The 23,487-nt window shown below is 38.3% G+C and overlaps 1 protein-coding gene across 6 annotated transcripts in view; it reads left to right on the plus strand.

The window, feature by feature from the left end:
* Positions 1-248: 248 nt before the first annotated feature.
* Positions 249-23,487, plus strand: part of MTM1 (myotubularin 1) — a 44,942-nt gene continuing 21,703 nt past the window's right edge. For 4 of the 6 annotated variants that reach the window (XR_774436.1, XM_010568919.1, XM_010568922.1 and 1 more), the window contains exons 1-7: positions 249-688; positions 2,020-2,161; positions 12,070-12,141; positions 13,118-13,190; positions 15,262-15,356; positions 16,357-16,467; positions 17,395-17,496. Coding sequence is in view for 5 of the 6 variants with exons in the window: in XM_010568919.1 (XP_010567221.1) it covers positions 12,079-12,141; positions 13,118-13,190; positions 15,262-15,356; positions 16,357-16,467; positions 17,395-17,496 (444 nt within the window). In the remaining variant the exon portion in view is untranslated. Of the gene's footprint in view, positions 689-2,019; positions 2,162-12,069; positions 12,142-13,117; positions 13,191-15,241; positions 15,357-16,356; positions 16,468-17,394; positions 17,497-23,487 lie in introns of those variants that run through there. The other 2 variants (XM_010568920.1, XM_010568921.1) reach the window with 2 other exon arrangements.

Raw genomic sequence — 23,487 nt, forward strand, 5'->3', positions numbered from 1 at the left:
CGGGGGGTGAGGGGGGGTTCTGCCGGCCCGGGCCTTCCCTGCGGCCCGGCCCCTCTCCCTCAGGGCACGGCACACCTCGCGTCCCCCGTCGCTCGCCTCTTCGCCTCCCGGGGTGGTCTGGGGGTCGCTGGAGGCTTTGGCGAGGGCCCCCCCTTGCCGCCCTGAGCGCTCTGGGACCCCCCCGCCCTGCCGCCACCTCCGTCGCCGGCGGGCCGCGGTGCCGGCAGTCACCTGTGGCCGGGCCCTGCGGCTGGTGGGAGCCGGCTGCGTGTTGCTGTTGGGCTCCGGCTTCTCCTGACTCACGCCCTGATGCGCTGAATCGATCTGGAAGCGGGACGTTGCCGAAGTGCATAGCCCAGCGTCATGGCTTAGCAGGGACACCTTTGAACTGTAATTTTTCACCTTCCCCGTAAAAAGAATTCCTCTCCCGCGAGACGAAAATACTCCGAGTGCTCTTGATTCGCTTTCAGACTTTTAAGCCGCTGCCGTATTCATTTCTGACTGGCTTAAATTTTGTTCTGAAGCATGTGACTTCTTCCAGTGTTCGCGGCTGAAAAGCTGAAACCTTCCATTTCAGAGCAAACGTTTTTAGTTGAGTTAAACCAGGGAATGATTTGAAGATGATAGATTGTTTCTCCTTGATGGTCTTTGTGCAGTCAGAAAGCGTAATTCCTACTTTGTGTGATGGGTGGTTTTTGGTTTGTTTGCTTCTGTGGTTTGGTTTTTTTTTTTTCAGATGTACGTGTAACTAAGAGCATAAGAAGGGCATTAGCTTTTTTTCTTTTCACAGAAACCCCATTTTTCTTGGTGCTATAGAAAGCATCATAGGCAAATTCGGTTTTAAAATTGTGTAGATGTTAGGTCTTTTGCAGTTGGCCTGTAGATTGACTTGTCATGGTAGGCACTAATCAAAACTATATATGTTTAAAAAGTACCTTGGCTCTACTGCATAATACCTGTTTTGGGACATTATTGTGCTCATTGCTTGCTAGTAGTCATATATTTGTTTATCATTAACCAGATGTGAAGGGCACATATCTCATGGTACAGGATTCGCACTGTGCAAAACCAGAACCTCTTCCATGCTACAGTTTTATTTTGAATGTTAATTTGTGGTTTAGGTGGTTAAAAAAGTTAGGCTGTGCAGTTATTAACAAAGCTGGTAAGCACAACAAGCCTTAACGCACAGAACTTTTGGGGCTGTATGTAGCTTCATGGTGTGGCAAACATCACGAGGTGAGATATAGAGGCGTTTTCAATAAAACGCAGAATTTTCCCTTTTTGCACTGTTTATCATTCTATGCTTGGTCAGAAGGAAACTTCCAAAGACGCACTTGCTGAAGAGACGGGCTTGTAGCATCACTGGGGTTGAGCAAACTCTAGTGTTAATGTATTCCTGATATGTAGAGTTACAGTGTTAACTAACAATAGTTAATTTAGAATGCAAGACTAATTTAATGAGAAGTAACTGTAAATCTTTGATATTGTGTGTGTTCTTTTAAAGGAGACAACATACTAATTTTTCTAAGAACTTGAATCAGGTAAAATAAGTTTTGTTTTATGGTCTGTTCCTTCTGACTTTGCTGAGTTACACAGCAGCTTTCATATGAAAGGCATTCCTGAATGTATTTGGGAAAAGAAACAAATAAATGGCCGTATTCTTTGGGAAGGTATGAGAGAGGAAATGCTTAATTGTGTGCAGAAAGATGCCCAAATATGTATGGGGAACATAAGCATGGTTAAAAGTCTGTGTAAGAGTTACACATTAGAAACATTTCAAAACTGTATCTTGAAGTTTTAGAAGAGAAAGTTCTCAGTTCCAACTACTTGTATCAGGAGGTTTGGCATCAAGATAAACTGTAAAAAGAACTAGTACTGTTTGTTTCCTTTCTCCAGAATGTTTTTAGTAGCAACTATTCTGGGATTTTGCTTCCTTTCTGAAGTTTTTTAAAAAGTAATGTCAATTGAAATATTCTGGCAGAGCTAACAATGTCTTCCTACCTGTTCCATTCCTGTCAGGGGCCAGCTATAGCACAAAAGTCAGATGTTGTTTGAAAGTTGAAGGAATGAACACACTGTTGTCTTCTCATGTCACGTCTCTATTTTCTACAACTGAAATGACTTATTAAACCTGGAAGCTTCTGAGCAAGAGAAAACTAAAGTAAGTAGACTTTTCAGGTAGACTGGGTTACACTTCTGTGTAAGAGGGGATGTGTGTTTTTCAACAAAATTTAAGTAATTGGTGTGCAGCCTCTTTGCTGGGTTGTTGCATATAATGAATGGAAAGGCTGTATGCCAGAGACTCTGTGTGATGTGACTGGACCCATTAATGCCTTAATATACATAGGCAGATGTGGAATACAGAAGTATCAAACTTCCTGTGCCCAGCAAACTACCTGCTTGTTACTTTAAAGAGAGCATACTCAAAAGTATGGTGCTGCCCCATGAATGATTTAGGCAGGATAGTCCCAATCTCCCCTTTCTTAGGGATTGAAGCAAAGAATGGTTTGTGGATGATTTCATCGTAGTCCTTAGTCTACTTCTTTTTAAACAGAGACAAACTCAGAATAGTACTTTCTCCGCGGTATGTGTATTCAGAGAAGCAATTCATGTAGTGGAAGAAGGAACTAAACACAGCAGATGAAAGAGGATGAGTCTGAGGCATTGGTTATACAAGTTCTCAAAGGAAAGTTGGAGGAAAGCCTGAGTAGGGGATGTCATTTTAACCATTACAGTGTCATTTTTTTATACCGTATATCATTATATAACAGATACAATTTCCATTTCTCTGGTGGAATCATCAGTTAAATCTTTAGCAATAGAAGTACAGTGGCCTAAGGGGATATCTTTCAAGAAGAATGAGCAGAGAGCAACTGAAGGCTTTCTTAATAGAAAACTTTGAAGCTGTATTTGCTATCCCATAGGCTTTCCTGTCAACCGCATCAGCTTTTGACAATGTGGGAGGTATACATTCCCTGCAGGGGGTGCGGAGTGGAGAAAATAGACTGGGTGGGTTTAGAAAGCCACAGATCAGCCTTCAGGCATAGGTTTCCTACAGATGTAATGCTGATTCTAGAGGTAATGTGACAAATGGTTCCTAAAAAAACCCACTCACTTCTGTCATGCCACCTAATCTAGCTAGATTTAACAGCTACTTGCTGTACAGGGCTACATGCATAGAGGGAAAACTACTACTTTCTTTGATCCGCTCACATGACTGAACTTCCGCTTTAGAACTCAGCTACCAGAGTAAATATTAAGAAAAAGTCAGGAAAGAAGATAATCATGACAAGAGAAAGATAATATGCATAGAACAAATGCAGGAGAAGCAATAAGCAAGTACAAGTGGACAGAAATAATTGTTAGCATAAATTACAAGGAATAGACGTCTGACAGTTGCTAGAAAACAAGCCTTAGCAAATAGTTATGTTTATTACCACTGAAGTAGGTGCTGCTTTTCCTTATTACTGTGATATAAAGCATGAGAAATCTCTTAACAGATCAGAGCACTTCAGCAGATGAGTTACTCAGTGTCCATGATGGCATGTATCCTACTGTATCATCTTTTTGTGAGAGAACTTGTAATTCTCTTAAAAGAAATCTTGCCAGGATAAAAGCCAGAGATATCACCCTAAGCTACATTTTCAATATAATTTGAAAGGAGGAAGCAATTGAGTTGATAATTAGAGAAAGTAATGTTACAAACTTTTATGTTAGCTCTTGTTGGAAGGTGTGATTTACTTTGAAAATAGGGTAGGAGTCAAATTCCCTGAGAAGTTAAGACAGTGAAAGAAAACCTTCATATGGAGACAGGAGAAATACCAATCAAGACAGAACTGAAGATTTTTTACTTCCTCCGGCTATTATTTATTCAACATGTGGCTACCATGTACAAGCTACAAGATTTTTTTTTTTTTTAAAGAAACATATACACAGAAGTGCATAGGATCTGGTGGCACTGAGAAAATGTTTGCCACGCTTTCTACCAAGCTGTTGCTACTTGCTGCCATTCATAGAACTTCATTGTCACGATATTATTTTTTGTTAGTGCAAGGTCTTCCTTCTAATATCTTCAAAACTACGTGGTATAGTGAGCCTGTAAAGTAGGAGCCAGCAGGCAACTGGCGTGCTTGTAATTTGTTTGCTGAATTAGCAGTCACTTGACTGTTGTGAACTTTTGTTCGTTTGCACTTGTTCATATTGAGTCCTTTGGGGACAATGACTTGTCCTTTCAAATACAGGGCACATTAGGGAACAAGAGAATGCTTTTTCTGGGAGAGGGAGTGTTTCTGATTCTTCACAAAAAAATTCAGCAGTCTGTGTTGAGTTGTACAGCTTGCCGTTCCCAGTCTAGTAAAGAATTGGCAACATGAGGGATTGTGGAGTGCATTTTTCTTAAAGACAGGAAGCCTGGTGGAGAATTGCGTTGACCAAACAGGGAGCTCCAGATCACAAGTTTTTTTGTAAGTGATACTTTTTTTGAGGGATACAGAAATTTTTTATAATGCATTACTGATGAATTTGATTAACTGACTCAAACTTCTGTGCAGAAGGGCAAATACTAGTGTGCATTCTGTATGCGCAGTATCCCATGGAGACTTGTACAGCTGGCATGCTTTTTGTGTTCTAGTTAGGGCTTGAATTGAGAAGGCTTTCAAAGAGACTTGAAAATTCGTATGGTTTCCCTGGAAAATGTAGGTTTAGTAAGTACATGCGAATGGGAACTAGCATTTAGACATTAAGGGACAAGACCCACTAGTGGCATAATCCAGTCTCAGATCAGTAGAATCATGAGGATTCGCTTGAGGGAAAGGTAAGGGCTGCAGACTCCATTACCAAGAGGTTACACTTGGAAGGGTTTTACACCCTGTTACTGTGATGGCAAAGAAGAAATAGGAGATTCTGTGACCTAGCAGTCCATGTTGACTCCAAAGATCCACTCTGGAATAAGTGCAGGTAGAAGCTTATGATTTGATACGCAAAGGTGGTTTGTTGGTGTGCATCATAGGTATGATTTGCCCTTAAAATGATGGTAAGAAATCATAAGTGCTCTCTTAAGTGGTTTAATAGAACCTCTTCCTTTTCCTGTTTTGATAATATTTACATCTCACAGATAAGTCAGTTTTCCTTTCTTTCTGTTTGCCATCAGTTGCATAATGAGTGACAGGTAATTGATAGTAGCCACAAGTAAATACATGTAACTGTGGTGTCTGAATTGGCATTGCTCTAGGCATGTTTTTGATGTCAGTACTACATGACTGTTTGAAGCTGGAATGCTCTGCCTTATGTTACTTACTTTTTTTGTAGCTTCGTTAAACTTTGGAGACTTCTGCTACCTTATTTTTGTTTCTGTTATTGAGTATAGTTCCTTTGTGCTGAAATATAACTAGTTAAATGAGTGTGAAAGAGATGTATTTATTTCTATGGACTTGATTAGTTGGCTGTAGGACTTTGGTCTCACTATGTTTCTTTTTGGTTGATTGGTGCTATTTGGTTAGGGACAGCTGAAGTCTAGAAAACTGCCTTCATTGCTGTAGATCTTTGTTGTGACTTGTTTTGTATTCCTGTATATCTTTATTTCTAATTCTAAAATTTTATTAACCTTTAATGAGATGAATGACTACTCTTGACTTCATTAGATTAAATGCTCATTTACTAGTGTTAAAGATGCTGATGCTTATTTTGGTGACTCTCTGATATGATAACTTAGATGCTGTTGTTGGCTTGACCCTTCAGGACTGTTACTTTTTCATATTTATTTTTTTTAAAGGATTTATGCTCCTTTCTGCTTGGTACTTGGAGTGAAATACTTTTTTCTTTTTTTTCTTCTCCCTTCATTGTTGTCTTAGCTTAATTTTGGTACTGTCTTAGAAATTCCTAGACTTCTGCTCTATTCTATATGTTATTTCTGAAAACCTGTGTATTAGGTGTTATCTCTTCTGTGCAGTCGTGGTGCTGACAGATGTGGTTTTGTTTTTAGGACTTTGTATTTTATGCTTTTAATTTTATTATGGGAAGCACAAGGCATTATATTCATACTGGCTCTGTAGGTTGTTAGTGTACCAAATAAAACTCTACAGTCTTTTTGTAATATCAGCATACCTTATCATTATAAACCTGCTTTTTCATTTTTTCCATCCTCTGTTTAAATGAGGGTGCAAGCAGCTTTTTCTATATACCTGCACTAACTTACATTTACCTCTCAAACACAGTGAAAAATTGTTTACTAATACAGTACTATTTTTCTTCTCTTTGAAATAATTCCTTGTTTGGTATCAGGTCTAACTATGAAAATAACTTCATTTTTATCTAGACTGGCAGATGCCTTGCAGATCTTGAATGATTAACCCTGCACACTGATTGCTTTCAAGTGTCATATAATTGTTCAATTGTAACTGTAACTCTTTTTAGAAGTGCTCTAATTGTTTTCTGAATTACTATGATAGCAAATGAAGGGGCTTAGTAAATTTTGTAACTATATTTTTAGGAGAGGCCTTGGAGATGCACAGACTTTTTTCATTCTTGAACAAATCATTATCTGGAGCAGGATTATGCGAACTTTGGTGTTATCCTGTGTCATGGTTATTGATGTGTGACAGAAATCGGAATGCTTCTAGAAGATACTCAGTCAAACTTTTTGTTGTTCATTTTTACTGTATTGACAAATCTGATTCTGGTAAAAGCAAATAATTCTTACGCTTATCCTGTTACCCTTATTTTTTTATATATATATATGTGTGTGTGTGTGTGTATATATAATACACACACACAAAAAAACCCCAACCCCAAACCAAATTGTTTCAACTATAGTAATGTGTGTCACTAATGCTTCTTCACATCATGTTTACCTCTTACTCAGTATATTCTGTAAATATCTTGTGTGTATGGTAATTTAGCAGTTTAATTTCCTCCACTTTTCCAGATTAACATATTGAACATTACAGACTATACAAAGTTAAAAGCTTAATGTAAAATGAAAATGTGTCAAAATTGTTGTTGCTCCAAATGATTAATATAGGTACAAACTTGACCCGCCCCCCCCTTTTTTTTTCCTCCAAAGTTTTAATGCAGTGATGGAGGGTCAAAAATATTAAATACCTGGAAAGTGGTGCTCACAATTTACTTGATGCAGTTTACTTTATCTCAGATGTTTGTGGTAGTAATCCTTTGGTAGATATAGATTATGTTGTGTTTGGGCACAAACTAGTTCTTTAAATGTATAAAGATTTTAGGTTGATGCAAGCGTGGCTCAGTTATACAATAGCTGCAAATTAATTGGTGTGATTCTGGTGTGAAAATGAAGCCTTAAAAGGACCAGCAAAATGTCAAATGAGCTTTTTGTTCCTGGATCATTAAACGGTGAGAACTACTTTCACCAGGCTGTTGTCAATCTAAACATGGCTTACAAGAGTCTTGGTGGTCTTTCCAAGCTGCAATGCACACATACCCTAACCTGTTGGCACTGAAGAAGCTTAAGGAAAGAGTAGCTGGTCTTTTCAGGTTTCTTAACCCTCAAAAGCCTATTTAAATGTTTTAAAGTTTATTTAGATTTTCTGTGTGGGCATATACTTGTGTCTGTTGGCATTTATTCATAAAGAGCAGACAGGATCCTTGAACTGACTTCTTAAAATCTGGCCTTCAGTGCCTACCCTTTCAAATGTTCTTGTACCTCCATCCCCATGAATCCTAGGAAACTCAAGTATAAATATAATCTTTAATGAAAATACAGATCCCAAGTAGTTTAATTGTTATTGTAAGATCATTGGAGCCTACATTTCTTGGTAGTGTTACTATATTAAGTTCTGGTAACTTTAACAAAGCTTTGTTTATTAGTTCAAGTTAAATCCAGTAAAATAGCTTTGTCTCCTTGCTGTTCTAGATTCAGGGAAGAATGTTCAGCTGTGTGTAACTGCAGAATATCACAAAGGTGTCTGATTTGTTTTCATATTGCAGAGTAATTGTACTTCTGTTCAGCTGCTGACAAGCGTGAGGTTTGTATGTTTTTCAATTTTTGTGCGAGTCTAGAAGTACATATGGGTGATACTGGGGAATAAAATGTGTTTGCAGTGGAAAACTACTTGCAAGATTTTTCCCTGTGTGGAAGGACTACTGCTGCTCTGTGATAATGAGAAAGTTGTAGCTATTTTAAGACTATGATGGAGTATGTTTTTGAATTGTTCATGGCAATATTACTTTGGGAGGTTGCCAGAAGCTGCTTCTACAGTTTGACGGAAAAAGAAATAATATTATAAAGGGAGATATTTTGTGTTCATTTTAAATGTTTTTGAAAACTTGTTTGCTGTTTTGATACAGAGGAGTCCACTTCTTTAAGGGTGTGTCCTTGTTTGATGGGTACTTTTAAATGAGAACTTAAGCTTGTCTGTTGCCTGAAGATCACAGAAGCATAGAGTAATTCAGGTTGAAAGGGACTTCAGGAGGTCTCTAGTTCAACCTCTTGCTCAAAGCAGGATCAGACCCAGTTGCTCAAAGCTTTGTTCAGTTGGGTCTTAAAAACCTCTGAGAATGGAGACTGCAACCTCCCTGGGCCCTGTTTTCACTGCCTGATTGCCTGTACGGTACAAAAGTAGGGTGGATTGGTTTTTTTTTTATTTCCTTAAATCAAGCTGGAATCTAGTTTGTTTTGGTTTCTGTTGTGTGTTGTCCTCTCATCACCCACCACTTTGAGTACCCTGTCTCTGTCTTCTCAGTAACCACCTCAAAGGTAGGGGTGGGCAGCTGAGAGTCCCGCTGAAGCTGTCTCTTCTTCAGGCTGAACAATTCCCAGCTTCCTCAGCCTCTCATTATAGGGCAGGCATTCCAGGTCCTGGTCTTCTTGGTGACCCTCTGCTGAACTCGCTGCAGTTTATCAATGCCTGTCTTGTACTGGGGTCCAAAAGTGGACATTGTTCTAAATGCTAATGGGTGTTCTATAATGTAAAGTTTAATTACTTGATCATGGTTTACTTACAGAAATTGGGGAAATGTTGGTGGTTATAAATGTGCTTATTAGTATTTGTGTTTTTGAAGTGTGATTGGATTTCAAAGCAGAATCCAGGTAGCATTAAAAGAATTCTTCCACTTATATACTGATGAAATAATGTGCATGGATTTTAGTGAAAATATTTGATGGATTTAAAAAAAAATCTGACAGATAACACCTTACCTTCAATACATACTTACTCAACTTAATTAGCTCTGAATAAGTCTAGTTTGCATCATTAAAATGTTGGAAATGAAACAGTAGTTGGTTTTAATTCTATAATGAAATATTCTATAGAAATTGAAGTCAGTGAGTGAATTAATTCTCAGTATGTTTAAAGAAATTGATCTCGTGGAGAGTTGGGGGAATTTTACACAAAGTAAACTTACATACACAGAAACACACGCACAAAGGTCTGCTGCAAGAGCTCCGCAGACATCTTGTTTGTTTTAAGTGGCCTAGTGGGGTGGCAGTGTGGAGGGAAGACAAGCTCTGTGCTGCTGTATTGTCAGGTTCTATAAAGAGAAATTTTTCTGAGAATCTGAAGGGATCTCTGCTAAGTCCTTTTAATTTACACTGAGGTTTGGAAAAGTTGTAGTCAGTGTTCTGGAGTCAGATGATTATTTCAGAATTGTAACTCACCTCATGTAATGCTACACTTCAGCCAAAGCTTAGTGAATGTGCAGTAAGGGAGGAAATCATATAGAAAGCAAAGAAAGAAACAGAAGGCTTTTAAAACACTTCTTACCCTTCCCTCTGTGAGCAGCAGAAGTATGCTACAATTGGAGGTAGTATTAAAAGGCATAAGGAATGTCCAAACGAGCTTTTGTTCTTAGGAGCTTAGGCAGTGGGTTGGCACAGAGGTGAGTGTCCAGGATACTGGGTGGGCTTGTGTGACCTCTGCTGAAGCTTGTCTTTCTGTGGCTTTGCTGGTGGAGTAGCTGCGGCTGTAAGATCAACAGCTAGCTTGGGTGTGCCTGTACCTGCTGCAGTCAAAATTTCCATTTTGCAGTGCAGATCTATTCAGGGTTGCCACATCTTTTAAAAGTCACTTTTCTAGGGCTTGTTTATGCTCACTTGTCTCTCAGGGTTGGTGCAGCCTTAATTTAAATTTATGTGAGCTCTAGTTAAAACCACTTTCTATGCTGACACAGAAAAACTGGGGCTGCTGTGCCTTTGTCTCAGCTGGTATTTCTCACTTAAAATATGAACAAAACCCACTTCATAAGGAAAACATTTTAAAAGAAGCTTCTGAGTAAATATACCTCTTACCTTCATAAATATCTGGTTATTAGGAAACTTAAGCTTCTATAAATTAAGCAGAGTCATCTGACTCAATATTGGATGTTCACAAGTTAACAAAGCAGTATAGAAAAAGTTAAATCTACCTTAAGTTTTATAGTATGTAAGATATTGCAAGGAAGGAAAAACTGAAGATATCTTCTCTTAATCTTCTAAATTTTATAGTCAAAACATTAGTCTCCAGTGTTGCAATAGTTTTTCTGTGGAAGGTAGTTTGAAAGAACAATGATTTAATGTTGATTGCTAATAGCTTTTCATGTAAATTGTTGGTGTTGCACTAGAATTAGTTCAGGACCCCTCTGTTTCAGTGTTTGGAGAAGGCCGAGACTGCTGGAGACCCAGAAAGGAAGAAATACCTCCACATGACAGGGTCACACAGGCTCTGTGATATTCAAAAGCATTTTTCTTCATTTTCCAACTTAATGTCGGGTTCTTCTTCTTCTTCTTCTTTTTTTTTTTTTTGTGGAGGGGTGTGATTTTTATACTGATAAGCTCTATCACTGAATATTACAGTTTTAAATACAATGTCAGGTTTCCTACGTTTTCTTTATGAGATGTGGAAGACTTGGGCACTGTAAGGAGGTAAGAAAGCTGTAGATCTTCAGGTTGTGGCTTTCCCCCTTCTTCCTGCACAAACACATTCCTGTATCCTTATAGTAACTTCAAAGCATTTTGGATCTTGCAGTTTAATCTGTCGCTATAGTGCTATTGCTTGTGTAGGACTGTTGCAGTGTCACTGTGAGCCCACTGTTATGCTCTGATTTGTCATGGTGCAGAGATCTGTGCAAATTTTTTTCTGTGTTGAGAGGGGAGAGAAAGTGCTTATTTAAGGCTACAATGTTTCATTTCTGGAACAGAAACAAAGATTGCTAGTCTGTAATCACACCCCCCACCCCCAACCAACCAACCAAAAACTCTTCAGGATTGATGTGTGTTGTCAAATCGGCTTGATGGAGGGCGTGTGACTAGTGAAAGGGAAGTATAATTTGGTACAAAGTTGCTGTTTGGAGAAACTTCAAGTATGAGCATTTTCGCAGTGTTTGTTCTAGAGATCCCTTGTGCAATGTCAGGAAATGATTAAGAAGATGCATCCTGTATCATGCGATTCTATATTTAATCAATACCGTTTGGAAAACAAAAAAAAAAATCCTTTTCCTTTAAACATATCAAGGCTATTCAGACCAGAAGGCTGGACACTCCCCCTTCTGGTGTGTTAACTGAAGTTTCAGTTTAGGAAATGGGGGATTGTTTTTAAATGTAGTACTGTGGAACTTCTGCTTTTTCCTTCTCTCTCTCTCTCTTTTTTTTTTTTTAAACTTGAAACACTGGAGCGTATTGACATGCTTATGATTTCAAGAGCTGTGCAATAATTTTATAGTTTCTCCCTGTTTTGCTAAATGAAAAGTCTTAATACAAATGCTCCAAGTAGGTTGCATTTCATAGTATGTGTATTCTGTGGCTTAAAACAAGCACTCTAATGTCTGTTGACTGAACTAATAATAGTATTCAAACAACTGAATTCCAAAATACAGCTTGAGTCAGAATATTCATTATAATAAGAACCAATCCCAGAGCTAGTAATTAATTTCTTGTTAGATTTGGATGCTTTTAAATAGTGACCTTCAAGTGCAAGGCATTGTGTAATTTTTTAAATTAATTGAAACTTGCAAAACATTCTTGGAAGCTCTTGATGTCTACCTGTGGACCTCCAAAGTCTAAAATCTCTCTTGTAAATAGTATGTAGTCCAGGAGGAAGTTTAAGTCTCCAATTTGTGCTTTCTCATCAGATACCCGATATGGCCTCATCATCAACACCTAAATATAATTCAAACTCCTTGGAGAGTTCCTCCAGTAAAAGGGTGAGTGTAACTTTTTTCATGTTTTTTACATCTGAGATCCCAGAGATCATTATCATCTATATTTGGGTAGAAAAATGACTATTTGAATTACTTTTTTTCTTGAATGTATATACTTACTTTTATTGCTAAAATTCTAATGCAGTTAACTGAGTTGATTTAAATATCTTTCAGAGTGGATGGGCGAAATATTCTCTGTATCATAAGTTATGAGAGCTTCCTTAAAATCAATTCTAATATACTTACACTTATCCTTGCTTTCTACATTGAAATATTCTGTGGCATTCTTGAAAGTTTTGGCATTTTGATGCTGTAGAAAGATTCTGTACTACAATTGATAAGTTATACCTAGTTATGTTTGGCTGGCTCAGTTCTAAAATGTTTCTCTCCAGTGGGAAATACATTAAAATTATCTGAGTGGCATTCCCCTCTGCTTTTTGATGTTGCATGGCTGAAGAAAATGTAACCTGTGTGCAAGAAAACAGAAACTAAAGTTTTATTTAGCTTTTTAAACATTTCTTCAAAAACAAAGATTATCTTCTATTAATCATTCTTAAAAATGACTGAACGTGGGAAAGCCACAAATGAGTAGGTTGTGTGTAGTAGTTGTTGAGTAGTTTGCTTAAGTGATTTCAGTTGTTCTTCCAAGCCTAGCGTACTTTGAAAATTAAATGCACAAAACTTTCAGAGAACTTAGAGTGTAGAAATTTAATTCCAATTTAGGGGAAATATAGTTAAGTGTTCTTTTAGAAGGAGAAAGACTAAAACAGGCTTATGTTTCAGATCTGTTCAACCTTTAAATGTTTAATAGTTGCAGTTTAGTATAGTAGTGTGTGTTCCTGTTTTGGTTCAGTCTGTCAATTTTTACTGTGGAAAAAACTATTCTTTCCCATGCAGAAATTACCTTTAAGAATTTAATCTGGAGCATGAAGGAATTGTAAATAAAATACGATGTGCTGTTGTACTTTGCTTTCTGTAGACTCTAAAAGATGGAACTAACTGGGAACAAAATGAAGAAATACCTCGTCTGCCAGGAGAGACTAGAGTGACAGGTATGAAGCTGTATAGCTGTCTAATGCAGTGTATGTTTAGCAGTCTGGCATATACATGTATCTTACTGGATTGTTTCATAATTTGGACTGGTTTGGGCTGGTGGCAGGGGTAAGTCATACTAAAATGCCATGAATTTTTTAAAGTAATTGCGATAGGGACTTTTTATCACTTATCACAAATAACTTCTTAATTCTTTAAAATGTTGGTTTCCACACGTGGCAGATCCTCCAGTACAAAGAAACTGCAAGTTGTCATTGTATCTACGGACTAAGTAGTAGGTGTCCAGTGATGAGAGCCCCTGCAAGCTTTCCGAAGTCAAGAGAACTCTACATGCCACCCACTATGTACTGATAGCGTGTACAGTAGTGTAGAACCTTAGCCCAAACGGTGACTACCCTAAGTACAGTCATATGCTTCCTTGATGGAACATGGCATGCACATGGCTACTATGCGCTTGTTAGCCTCTACAAACAGTAATGTTGTAGCATAAGGGAGATTAATGTATTGTGTACAGTGATTTCTTACTTGATGGAGTCTCTTCCTGGAATGGAGTCTTCCAATCATGGAATTTTGCGTTGAGGTATCAGAATACAACTGAAAGTGCTCTGTCTTTTATTTGTGAAGCTTCTCCTTCCTCTGGCCCGAGCATTTGTTAGGTGGGTTTGTAAACAAGATTGGCTGAGGTGAAACCAAAAATGGTGCTTCAGAGGAAGTAGTTATGTTTTTAATAAGGAAAGTTGTAGGGAGGGCATGAGGGAGAGGGTGTGGGACTAAGATGAATGTTTGGTGTGATCCCTATGACAATCGTCTGTGCTTTGGGGCAGTACGATGGAAGGAGAGTGCTTGTTGTAGAAGGCAGATAAATAGACTGGGCTAAAGAAATGAGTGGACAGGGAGAAAGAGGTATTTGTAGTGCTTCACATAAGTCTTCAATGGCATTGCTTCAGTTAAATCTTTCTTTTTTGAGTAGTATGTGTTAGTACTCATTTTGTTACTGTCCTTGCTGAAACAATACTGATGGCCCTGCTATATTTGATTGCCTCAAATTGAAATGTAATATTTCTCTTCAGGATGGTGAGTTCCTGTCGTGGTTTAACCCCAGCCAGCAACTAAGCACCACGCAGCCACTCACTCACTCCCCCCCATCCAGTGGGATGGGGGAGAAAATCAGGAAAAGAAGTAAAACTCCTGGGCTGAGATAAGAATGATTTAATAGAACACAAAAAGAAGAAACTAATAATGATAATGATAACACTAATACAATGACAACAGTAGTAATAAAAGCATTGAAATGTACAAATGATGCGCAGGGCAATTGCTCACCTCCCGCCGACCGACACCCAGCCAGTCCCCCAAGCGGCGAATCCCTCCCGCCCCCACTTCCCAGTTCCTAAACTAGATGGGACGTCACATGGTATGGAATACACTGTTGGCCAGTTTGGGTCAGGTGCCCTGGCTGGGCATGAGAAGCTGAAAAATCCTTGACTGTAGTCTAAACACTACTGAGCAACAACTGAAAACATCAGTATTATCAACATTCTTCACATACTGAACTCAAAACATAGCACTGTACCAGCTACTAGGAAGACGGTTAACTACATCCCAGCTGAAACCAGGACAGTTCCCTAAACACTTTACAACTTGAACTACGTACTTCAATGCAGAATTGGTTACAGAGCACTGAAAGATGTAATAGTATCAACAGAAGAATGTGTTTGTGCTGGGATAGGTAATAGACTGGTTCAGTAATCGCAGAGAGGGCTTAAATCTACTTGCTGTTCTATGTCCTGCCCTCTCCCACGTAGTGCCAAGAAAGAGAAGAACACAGATGTAACTAGGGAAGGCTACTGAAATCTGCTGATTTAATTTAGACAAGTTTAGTGTATGAAACTTCCACATTTTCTTAATAATTCAAGTGGACAAAATTCAGATTTATTACTTTTTAAATTCATTCATCTCTCAGAGTGGCTGAGTGCAGCACTCTTTATTTTACTGCTACTTAACTGATGCTGTCCATAGCTCTGATTTTTTTCTTTTAGCAATCTTTAAGAAATGCTGCATTTCTTACAGACAAGGATGTTATTTATATGTGTCCATTTAATGGCCCCGTTAAAGGAAGAGTGTACATCACAAACTACAGGCTGTACCTAAGAAGTGTGGAAAATGTGAGTAATATGCCACAATTACTTCCGTCAGATGATGAGTTGGCTTTAAACCCCCTTCCCTTCACCCCCACTGCCTTTGATTTATTTTGTGGCCAGTTCATTTGTTTTAGTTTTGGCACACGTATGCTTGTGGAATTGCATGGGAGGCTTTTTACTTGAAATGCTCTGTAATGTTTGTAATAACCATATCTTAATTGTGTAATGACTAAACAGTAATTGCCTTTGTGCCACTGAGAAATCTATCTAAAAATGGAAGTTCTTTAAAGTTAAATGTGTTGTAAAAGTGTGACTTTTGCCTGGTAAAATTACAGTTTAATCACTTACACTGAACTGATACCTTTATCTTTTATCCGTTGGAGTTTTTTTATAGCTGTTTCCTTTACACTTATTCTGTGATGGATCAAGGGCAGCGACTAATGATGTGCAATAGTTCTTAAAATGGCAATCAGTAAACCAAGATTTTGATTGTCCTTGCTGTTGGAAAAGAAAAATACTTTGATCAATAGAACCTTACATGGGTGGGGGGAGTAGTAGTGTGTTCAGTAAGCAGGAACATGAAAGAGAATAAAATGCACTTGTTATCTGTTTCATGATATTTTTTGTTTTAAAAACAAGGTTTTAGGACTGCTGAACTGACGTCTTTCTGGTTGCAGCTAATTCTACTAGTAATCTCTCTTTCATTTTGTTCTACTTTATTCTGTATATCAATAAAGCAGTCTTAGCAAGCAGAAGGCATCTTTTAGGGTGTTGCCACCTTTTTTCCCTGCATACTGTATTAGGCATGAAGTGTTTTTGTTGCATGTTAAATTGGATGATGTTCAAGGCTGTAGAGTGACTGTACAGCCTTCATAACATGTTGGGAGGGGAGACTCAATCAAACACAGAAACACACTTTTGCTTCCTGTATGTATTTCACGTCTGCTTTCTATTCTAGAATGCATAAGAACATTTTGCTTGAGTCTTCAGTTTAATCTTTTCCTTACTTAAACTTTCCTTGCAGGACCCAGTTCTGGTATTGAATGTTCCATTGGGCGTAATTTCAAGGATTGAAAAAATGGGAGGAGCTTCAAGCAGAGGAGAGAACTCTTATGGATTAGATATAACCTGTAAAGTAAGACTTTCCAATAATTCAACAGGAAATGAAGTCTAGAGGTTCCTTTTCTCACTGCTTACCTATTTATAGGAATGAAAAAACATATGTTCCTCAGAGCTGAGTTTAAAAAGAGCTTTTTGGAACTGGACAGGGAAATACATTTTGTATAAAGGGCTATTTAACTGTCCTCTCTGCATGTGAGGAGAGGGATTGGTCTTCCTTTCCAAATCACTAATTGACAAGAGGTTTTGCACAGTAGTCTTGTTTTAGGGCATTATTCCTGCATTGCTTCATTATTTCATTTGCTCTAAAAGTAATTTTTTTATAATCCTAAAATCTTCAAAGAACACCTCAAATGGGGGTTTTGTAAGCTGTAAAGGCAATGAAAAGCTTATGTAACAGCTATCTCTGTTTTCTTAGTCTCACAAAAAAATTATGTTGCCGTAAAAAAATATGGTCCTAGGGGAGTTCCCAGAGGATAATTCAGGATACTTTGACTCATTAATGGAGTATGTATACACATTTGATTCTTAGTAGTTAATGCGCATATTGCTTATTTTTGATGTTAGTGATGAGAAAATAGCTAGGGACAATGTACTCTAGACAGATTATTGGCAAATTTTCATTTTGAAAACAGAGAGTAACTCCCATCCTGCAAACATTCAGTAGCCCATGAGACTTTTTAGTGAATCAGATACAGTCATTTCTGATGGCTTTATGCCAAAGCAGCGTTTGCACTACACAGAGTGTGGTACTGCTTTATTTGTAGAGTTCTTATGCTCTTTTCTATTTTATGGACAAGAAATAAAACTGAACATTCACAGTGGTTTGAGGTGCATTGCAAGCAGATTCTAAATCATGTTTAGTGTATAATATAGCGTTTGTATGTCAGATAAAAGTATCTTACTGCTTTGGCTCACTTAAAAGATAATGCCTTTGTTTTAGGATATGAGAAATTTACGGTTTGCATTAAAACAAGAAGGGCACAGTAGAAGAGATATATTTGAAGTTCTTACAAAATATGCTTTTCCCCAGTCACATAACTTGGTAAGTTATATCATTTATGCTATTGAGTTGTCTTAATACAGAGTTCTTGCCAATTAACTTTAACTGTTTGACCTACTAATGGACATCATGGCTGCTTAAAAAGAATAACCACAGAATCTGGTGTCAGCATAAACTAAAGAGAATTAATGTTTTTATTTTGTACATTTACAACACTTACATCTATGTATTTGTGAAATTATGGATGCTATGTGCTAAACTTCAGGTAGACTACTGAGCATCTCTGATCCATAGAGATTTCATTGCTTAGAGACTGCAGGTTATCCTCCCTAATTAGGAACTGTAGTACTACATGCCTTACTTGATTTCTTGAAAATGTTAAACTATTGGACAGTCTCCAAGGCAGTGATAAATATGAATCACCAAGAGCTTTACTTTAGGAAAAGAAGACATGTTAAGACAACACTTGTTTTACTGATGAAAAATATAACAGGCAGCTAATACAGTAATGAATTTACACAGATTTATTTCAGGTAAAAAAAAAAATCCATCTTATGGAAGGAATTGAGCGACAATGATGTTAACTAACCATTATCTTCCTTTTTTTTTTACCAAAATCTGTGTCCTGTGCTTTGGTGTGGATCATTTTGACCTCTCTTTAGTAAATGCTTTATTTTGTCTTTTGTAAAATTCAGTTTACATTTTATTGGGGTGCTTTCATTTAGGATAATTTTATAAGAGCTCTCTTCACAAAATGTTGGAGGGTTCTGCTGTGAATTTTTAAGAACTTTGTCCAGAGAATTGTTGAGTATATGAGGCTGCAGCAAGAATCTTATTTCCTTCTCCAAAGATACGTGTCAATCAATGGGCTATACTCTATAAACATTTAGTTCTTTAAAATTTTTTTGCAGAAATTTTGCATTCTGTATGCAAACAGTCTGTGGAATGAAAGCATAAGGAAAAATAAAAGCTTTTGCTTAGAATATTTTGTAGTGTTGATGAATAGGTCTTAAGAGATAAAACTGAACTAAACATAATTGTTAGGTGTGAGGAGTTGTACTTGCTGAGAAAACTGTTGTAGAAGAAGTGAATATATCTATACTGCTGGCATTTTATGCATCTTATAATAGAGAATGGATATGTGGATTTCAAAAGGATGATGGAAAAGAGAGAGAAAGCTGCATGTAGAAATACCAATTTACAGAGAGTTTAGGTCAAAAGGGGCTTCTGGACATCATCCGGTCCAGGCTTCTGCTGCAGGTAGGGCCTGAGATTAGGTTATCCAGGGCACAGTCAAGCCTAGTCTTGAGTATTTCCTGCAAGATATAGTCCATCATGTCTCTGGGCAATCTCATCCAATATTTAATCGTTCTCGTGGTGAAGATGTTTTGTTTTTTGTTCCCCCCCCCCGACATTGAGGACCTGCGTGGATTTGCATGTAGTGAATGTGGACAAATTAAGTTGTAACTGACTTAGGAGAGTTCCTTGTGGGATTTTTTTTTTTTTATGGTGTCCAATCCAACTATAGGGCTTGAATAACATGGTGGTGAGATGTGGACTTTTATTAGGTTTTGTCATCCAAATAGACCCAGTGTTCCTGTCTAGTGATGGTAGTGAGTAATGTGTGGAGTAGTACACTTTCTGCTTTATTTATTGCACCTGTTGAACCTAGTAAAGCTCATCATTACATTGCCTGGCCCATTTTGAATGTAACTTGCCAATAAAAGTTATGCTCAATAACAAAAGGCTTGGTCAAGGCAGAGGTAATTTTGCCTCTGGATTCAGTAAAGCACAAAACTTGAAGATAGTGACAATATGGAGAACGGTTGTAGGTATATCTGGAGCAGGGTATATAACCATTAGAAACTATGATTACTTTGGAGTGAAATAAAGTGAGCCTATGTGTGATGGGTTAACCCTGGCTGGACGCCAGGTGCCCACCAAAGCCGGTCTATCACTCCCCCTCCTCAGCTGGACAGGGGAGAGAAAATATAACAAAGAGCTTGTGGGTCGAGATAAGGACAGGAGAGATCACTCACCAATTACCGTCACGGGCAAAACAGACTCAGCTTGGGGAAAATTAACTCAATTTATTACAAATCAACCAGAGTAGGGTAATGAGAAATAAACCCAAATCTCAGAACACCTTCCCTCCACCCCTCCCTTCTTCCCGGGCACAACTTCACTCCCGGATTCTCTACCAACCCCCGCAGCGGCACAGGGGGATGGGGATGGGGTTTACGGTCAGTTCATCACACGTTATTTTCTGCCGCTTCATCCTCCTCAGGGGGAGGACTCATCACACTCTTCCTCTGCTCCAGCGTGGGGTCCCTCCCACAGGAGACAGTCCTCCATGAACTTCTCCAATGTGAGTCCTTCCCACGGGCTGCAGTTCTTCACAAACTGCTGCAGCGTGGGTCCCTTCCACGGTGTGCAGTCCTTCAGGAGCACACTGCTCCAGCGTAGGGTCACAAGTCCTGCCAGAACCTTGCCAGAACCTGCCAGTCCTGTCCCAACTTTTTTCCCTTCTTAAAAATGTTATGACAGAGGCGTTACCACTATCGCTGATTGGCTCGGCCTTGGCTGGCAGCGGGTCCGTCTTAGAGCCGGCTGGTATAGGCTCTCTCTCGAACACAGGGGAAGCTTCCAGCAGCTTCTTAACAGAAGCCCCCCCTGTAACCCCCCCCCCGCCCCTACCAAAACATTGCCACACAAAGCCAATACACTATGTTATATCGTGAAGTTGCACCTGTCCTTATTTTCTAATGTCACAATGTGGATGAGCTCTTCGCTTTAAAATGAGCTAAGCAGGTGTGTGATATTTTTGGTGTACTTTCACTGTATTTCAGCAAGCAGTTTAAATTGATCCTGCCAAAGGTGGGCATTTCTTCCTGGTGGTTCATTCCTGCCTTGGTTTTCCCTGCATGAGTTTGAGGCTGCATGATGAACCAAATAGGGAACTGAAAGGGACTAAAGCTAAACAAGGAGGAAAAAAAATAAAAGCTTTACCCTGAGTCATTTCCTCAGTCTTGTTAGCCCAATGTGAGAATGGAGTCGGGGCATCTATGGGTGGATGTGAATTAAGAGGAATGAGGGGACTGCCTCTTTCAGTGGCTGGTTTAGAACAAAGTTTCACTGTCTGAATATGACAGTATGTCTGGGCTGTGCATGCCTGCCTTCTCCTTTGAACGTACACTAACACTCTGACCATGCAGCCAGCTCAATCAGGGAGATCTTTTATAAAGAACGTGCTGTGGCTTCACGTGACAGCTGGGTGAAGATGGTAGCCCTCTGTTACTCAAATGCTGAGTTCTTGCTTTTCTCTGGTCTCCTTCTCTCTACCTTCCAGCCATTGATTATTCCACTTATACCAAACTGACACTTTTATAATCGCTAAGTAAGCCAATGTAGCTCACTTATCCAGCCCAAAATATTCTGTTTTCTGAGTTAGTCTTGTGTCACTTCTAATAATTCAAGGAGACCTGATTTGAAATCGGTATGCACCAGAACCAGTGCAAAGAGAGGGCATGTGAGTGGAACAGGGAGCAGGCAGGAGACAAAAGAGAGGGATGACCTATTTTTAGCAGGTTAAACTGGTAATTTTGCTCAGACCACCTTGTGGAACTGCATCCCTGATCTTCAGCTGGTTCAGCAGCACTGATGCTTGTGCAGCTCTGCACTGGAAAGAAGGCATCATCAGGACAATAAAGGTCTAAAGCTTTACTGTCCTGATTTTTATCTGTATTTTTACATTTTATGTCAGACTTTTATCTGACTGATTTTTATCTGTAGTGGAACCATATCCCTAGAGCTGATCCTAAACGAGAACTTTTAGAGATGCCTTGCTTCTGTTTTCTTCATGCTATACCATTCTCGGACAAATGGATGGTAAATACGGCCCAAAACATTATTTCTGAGTGCAGTGTACTTAATTGTTTTCAAGATTTTTCTCCATCACCATCCCAACAGCAGTGTATGAGAGCTATAATAAATCACAGGTCTGTTTGCAACTGTTTGTCAGTGTCTCAACATTGTCCTGTGTGCTTACTTGCAGAAGCTAATTCTTGTCTCTCTCCAGTTTGAGCATAGGTTGGGTTCAGAGCTCTTTGAATCAATAACATAACATAAAATCTGATAGCTCATCTGACTGACAGCTTAGTTGATATGGAAAAAACAGCTGCTATCCATATTCCTCTGTTGCGTTTGCAAACTTGTGCTAATTGAAAAAAAATAGTTGCTGAAAGTGTTTTTTAAAGAGTTAAAAAAAAATAAAAAAAAAACAAACACAAAAAGCCAAAAACCCCAACCCCCCAAAATTAAGTGTTTGTAGTACTCCACAGAAGGTGAGATATATTTAGTCTCTGTAGTTTAGTTTCTGCATAGCAGCTGCTTCACTTCCTGATCTTATCTTGAAACTACACATCATCATTTTTATAAGATTATTTGCCACCATAATACCTGCATAATACATCTTTATTTCTAAACATGATAGCTCTGTGGGGATGACAGTTTTGACGAGAGACACTGTCAGTCATGCTGTCTGACTGACTTCTTCCACTCCCAATGTAGCTAGTTATCCTGGTAATTTAAAATGTCTGAGAGTCAGATCATGCCAATTTTGCTGTTGGACCTACAAAGATGATTTTAGATGGCAGTGAGGTCTGGCATAGGAACCTATCTGATGGAGCACTTGGTTTTGCAAAAAACATCTTGACTTGAGGCTTCATTCTGAATGACTTATGTCAGTCTCAGTGCAATAAAGGTGTAAGGTCACTGTATCGGGAAATGATCAGAAATTAATTATGTAAATACTACAATGCTGATATTAGTTTTTAGATGAATGGGTAAGGCGTAACTGGCTGAACTGTAGTAATGGCATATTAAAAGCAAGGATAGCGATATCTTTGTTTTTAAATACACTGAGAAACTGACAGCCTTTTAACTGAGTAAAAGCTTAGTAATTTATAATATATGAAAAGCATAAGTCAGTAAGTTAGAAACAGAAACAACAATTTACTTTCTCTGCATGTCTGTAACACCTTCTGGTCCTAGTTTTGCTGCTTTCTTCTTTTCTAATACATAAAGATTGGTCAAATATTTAATAAATTGTATATAAGTTTTATGCTCATGTACAAGTAGAACATGTATTTATGTACTATGATTCCATAAATAGAGTAAATGTATAACTATTTTAAGTAGACTGCTTGCCAAACTGTATTGTCAGATTGCAGCTGCTCTCTCCTTTATCTCACAGAACTACATTGTGTTGTGAGCAACCAGTGTATCGCATACTATTTTTGTGTGCAAAATGGTAATGATAAATTCAATGTTGGAGGCAAACACTTAGTCTGTAGGAGAACTGAAAAAGAGACTGTGTGTGTTGAAATTGCAGGTTAGCACCTGTAAGGAAGTAAACAGAATTATTTGCACAGTGAAGCATGAAAAGTAGCTTATGAAAAATGTTACAAGATTTGAAAGTCTTTTTTAAAGTGCAGTAGTAACCTTCTGCTTCAAGTGAAGCAGTAGCCTTCTGCTTTTAGACTATGGGTCTGCAATGAAATCCCTACTTCTATTCTATGCAAAGAGGCTTTAATTTGTTTTTGCAAAAATCTTAATTGATGTATTAGAAGTCTTACTTGTTTTTACCAACTACAGGTATTGATAAGTCACTAGTCTTGCACCCCATAAGTTTTCTGAGTGGTGATTTACTATTCTTTTTTTTATTATTATTTCTTACCTCTAATGCCTCCTTTATTTCTTATTTCTATTTCTCATGGCAGCCAAAAAGAATTTGAAACTGATTTTTAATTAGTTGATAGACTAATAAGAATTGATGGGCTTCCATCAGACATGTAGCCCTAATCTCTATGAAACTTAGAACGAATATGGTCAGTACATTGGAAGTGATTGCAAACTATCTCGCTTTGAACCCAAGATGTGAGATAAAACCGGTAATCAGTATAACTTAAGGTAAATCTATGCTTTATTCAAGTGGCTATCAATCAGCTAGCTGGTCTCAGTGCTGAGAGGAAG

Source organism: Haliaeetus leucocephalus, unplaced genomic scaffold (assembly GCF_000737465.1).
Source record: "Haliaeetus leucocephalus isolate CR32 unplaced genomic scaffold, Haliaeetus_leucocephalus-4.0 Scaffold262, whole genome shotgun sequence".
Taxonomy (NCBI): domain Eukaryota; kingdom Metazoa; phylum Chordata; class Aves; order Accipitriformes; family Accipitridae; genus Haliaeetus; species Haliaeetus leucocephalus.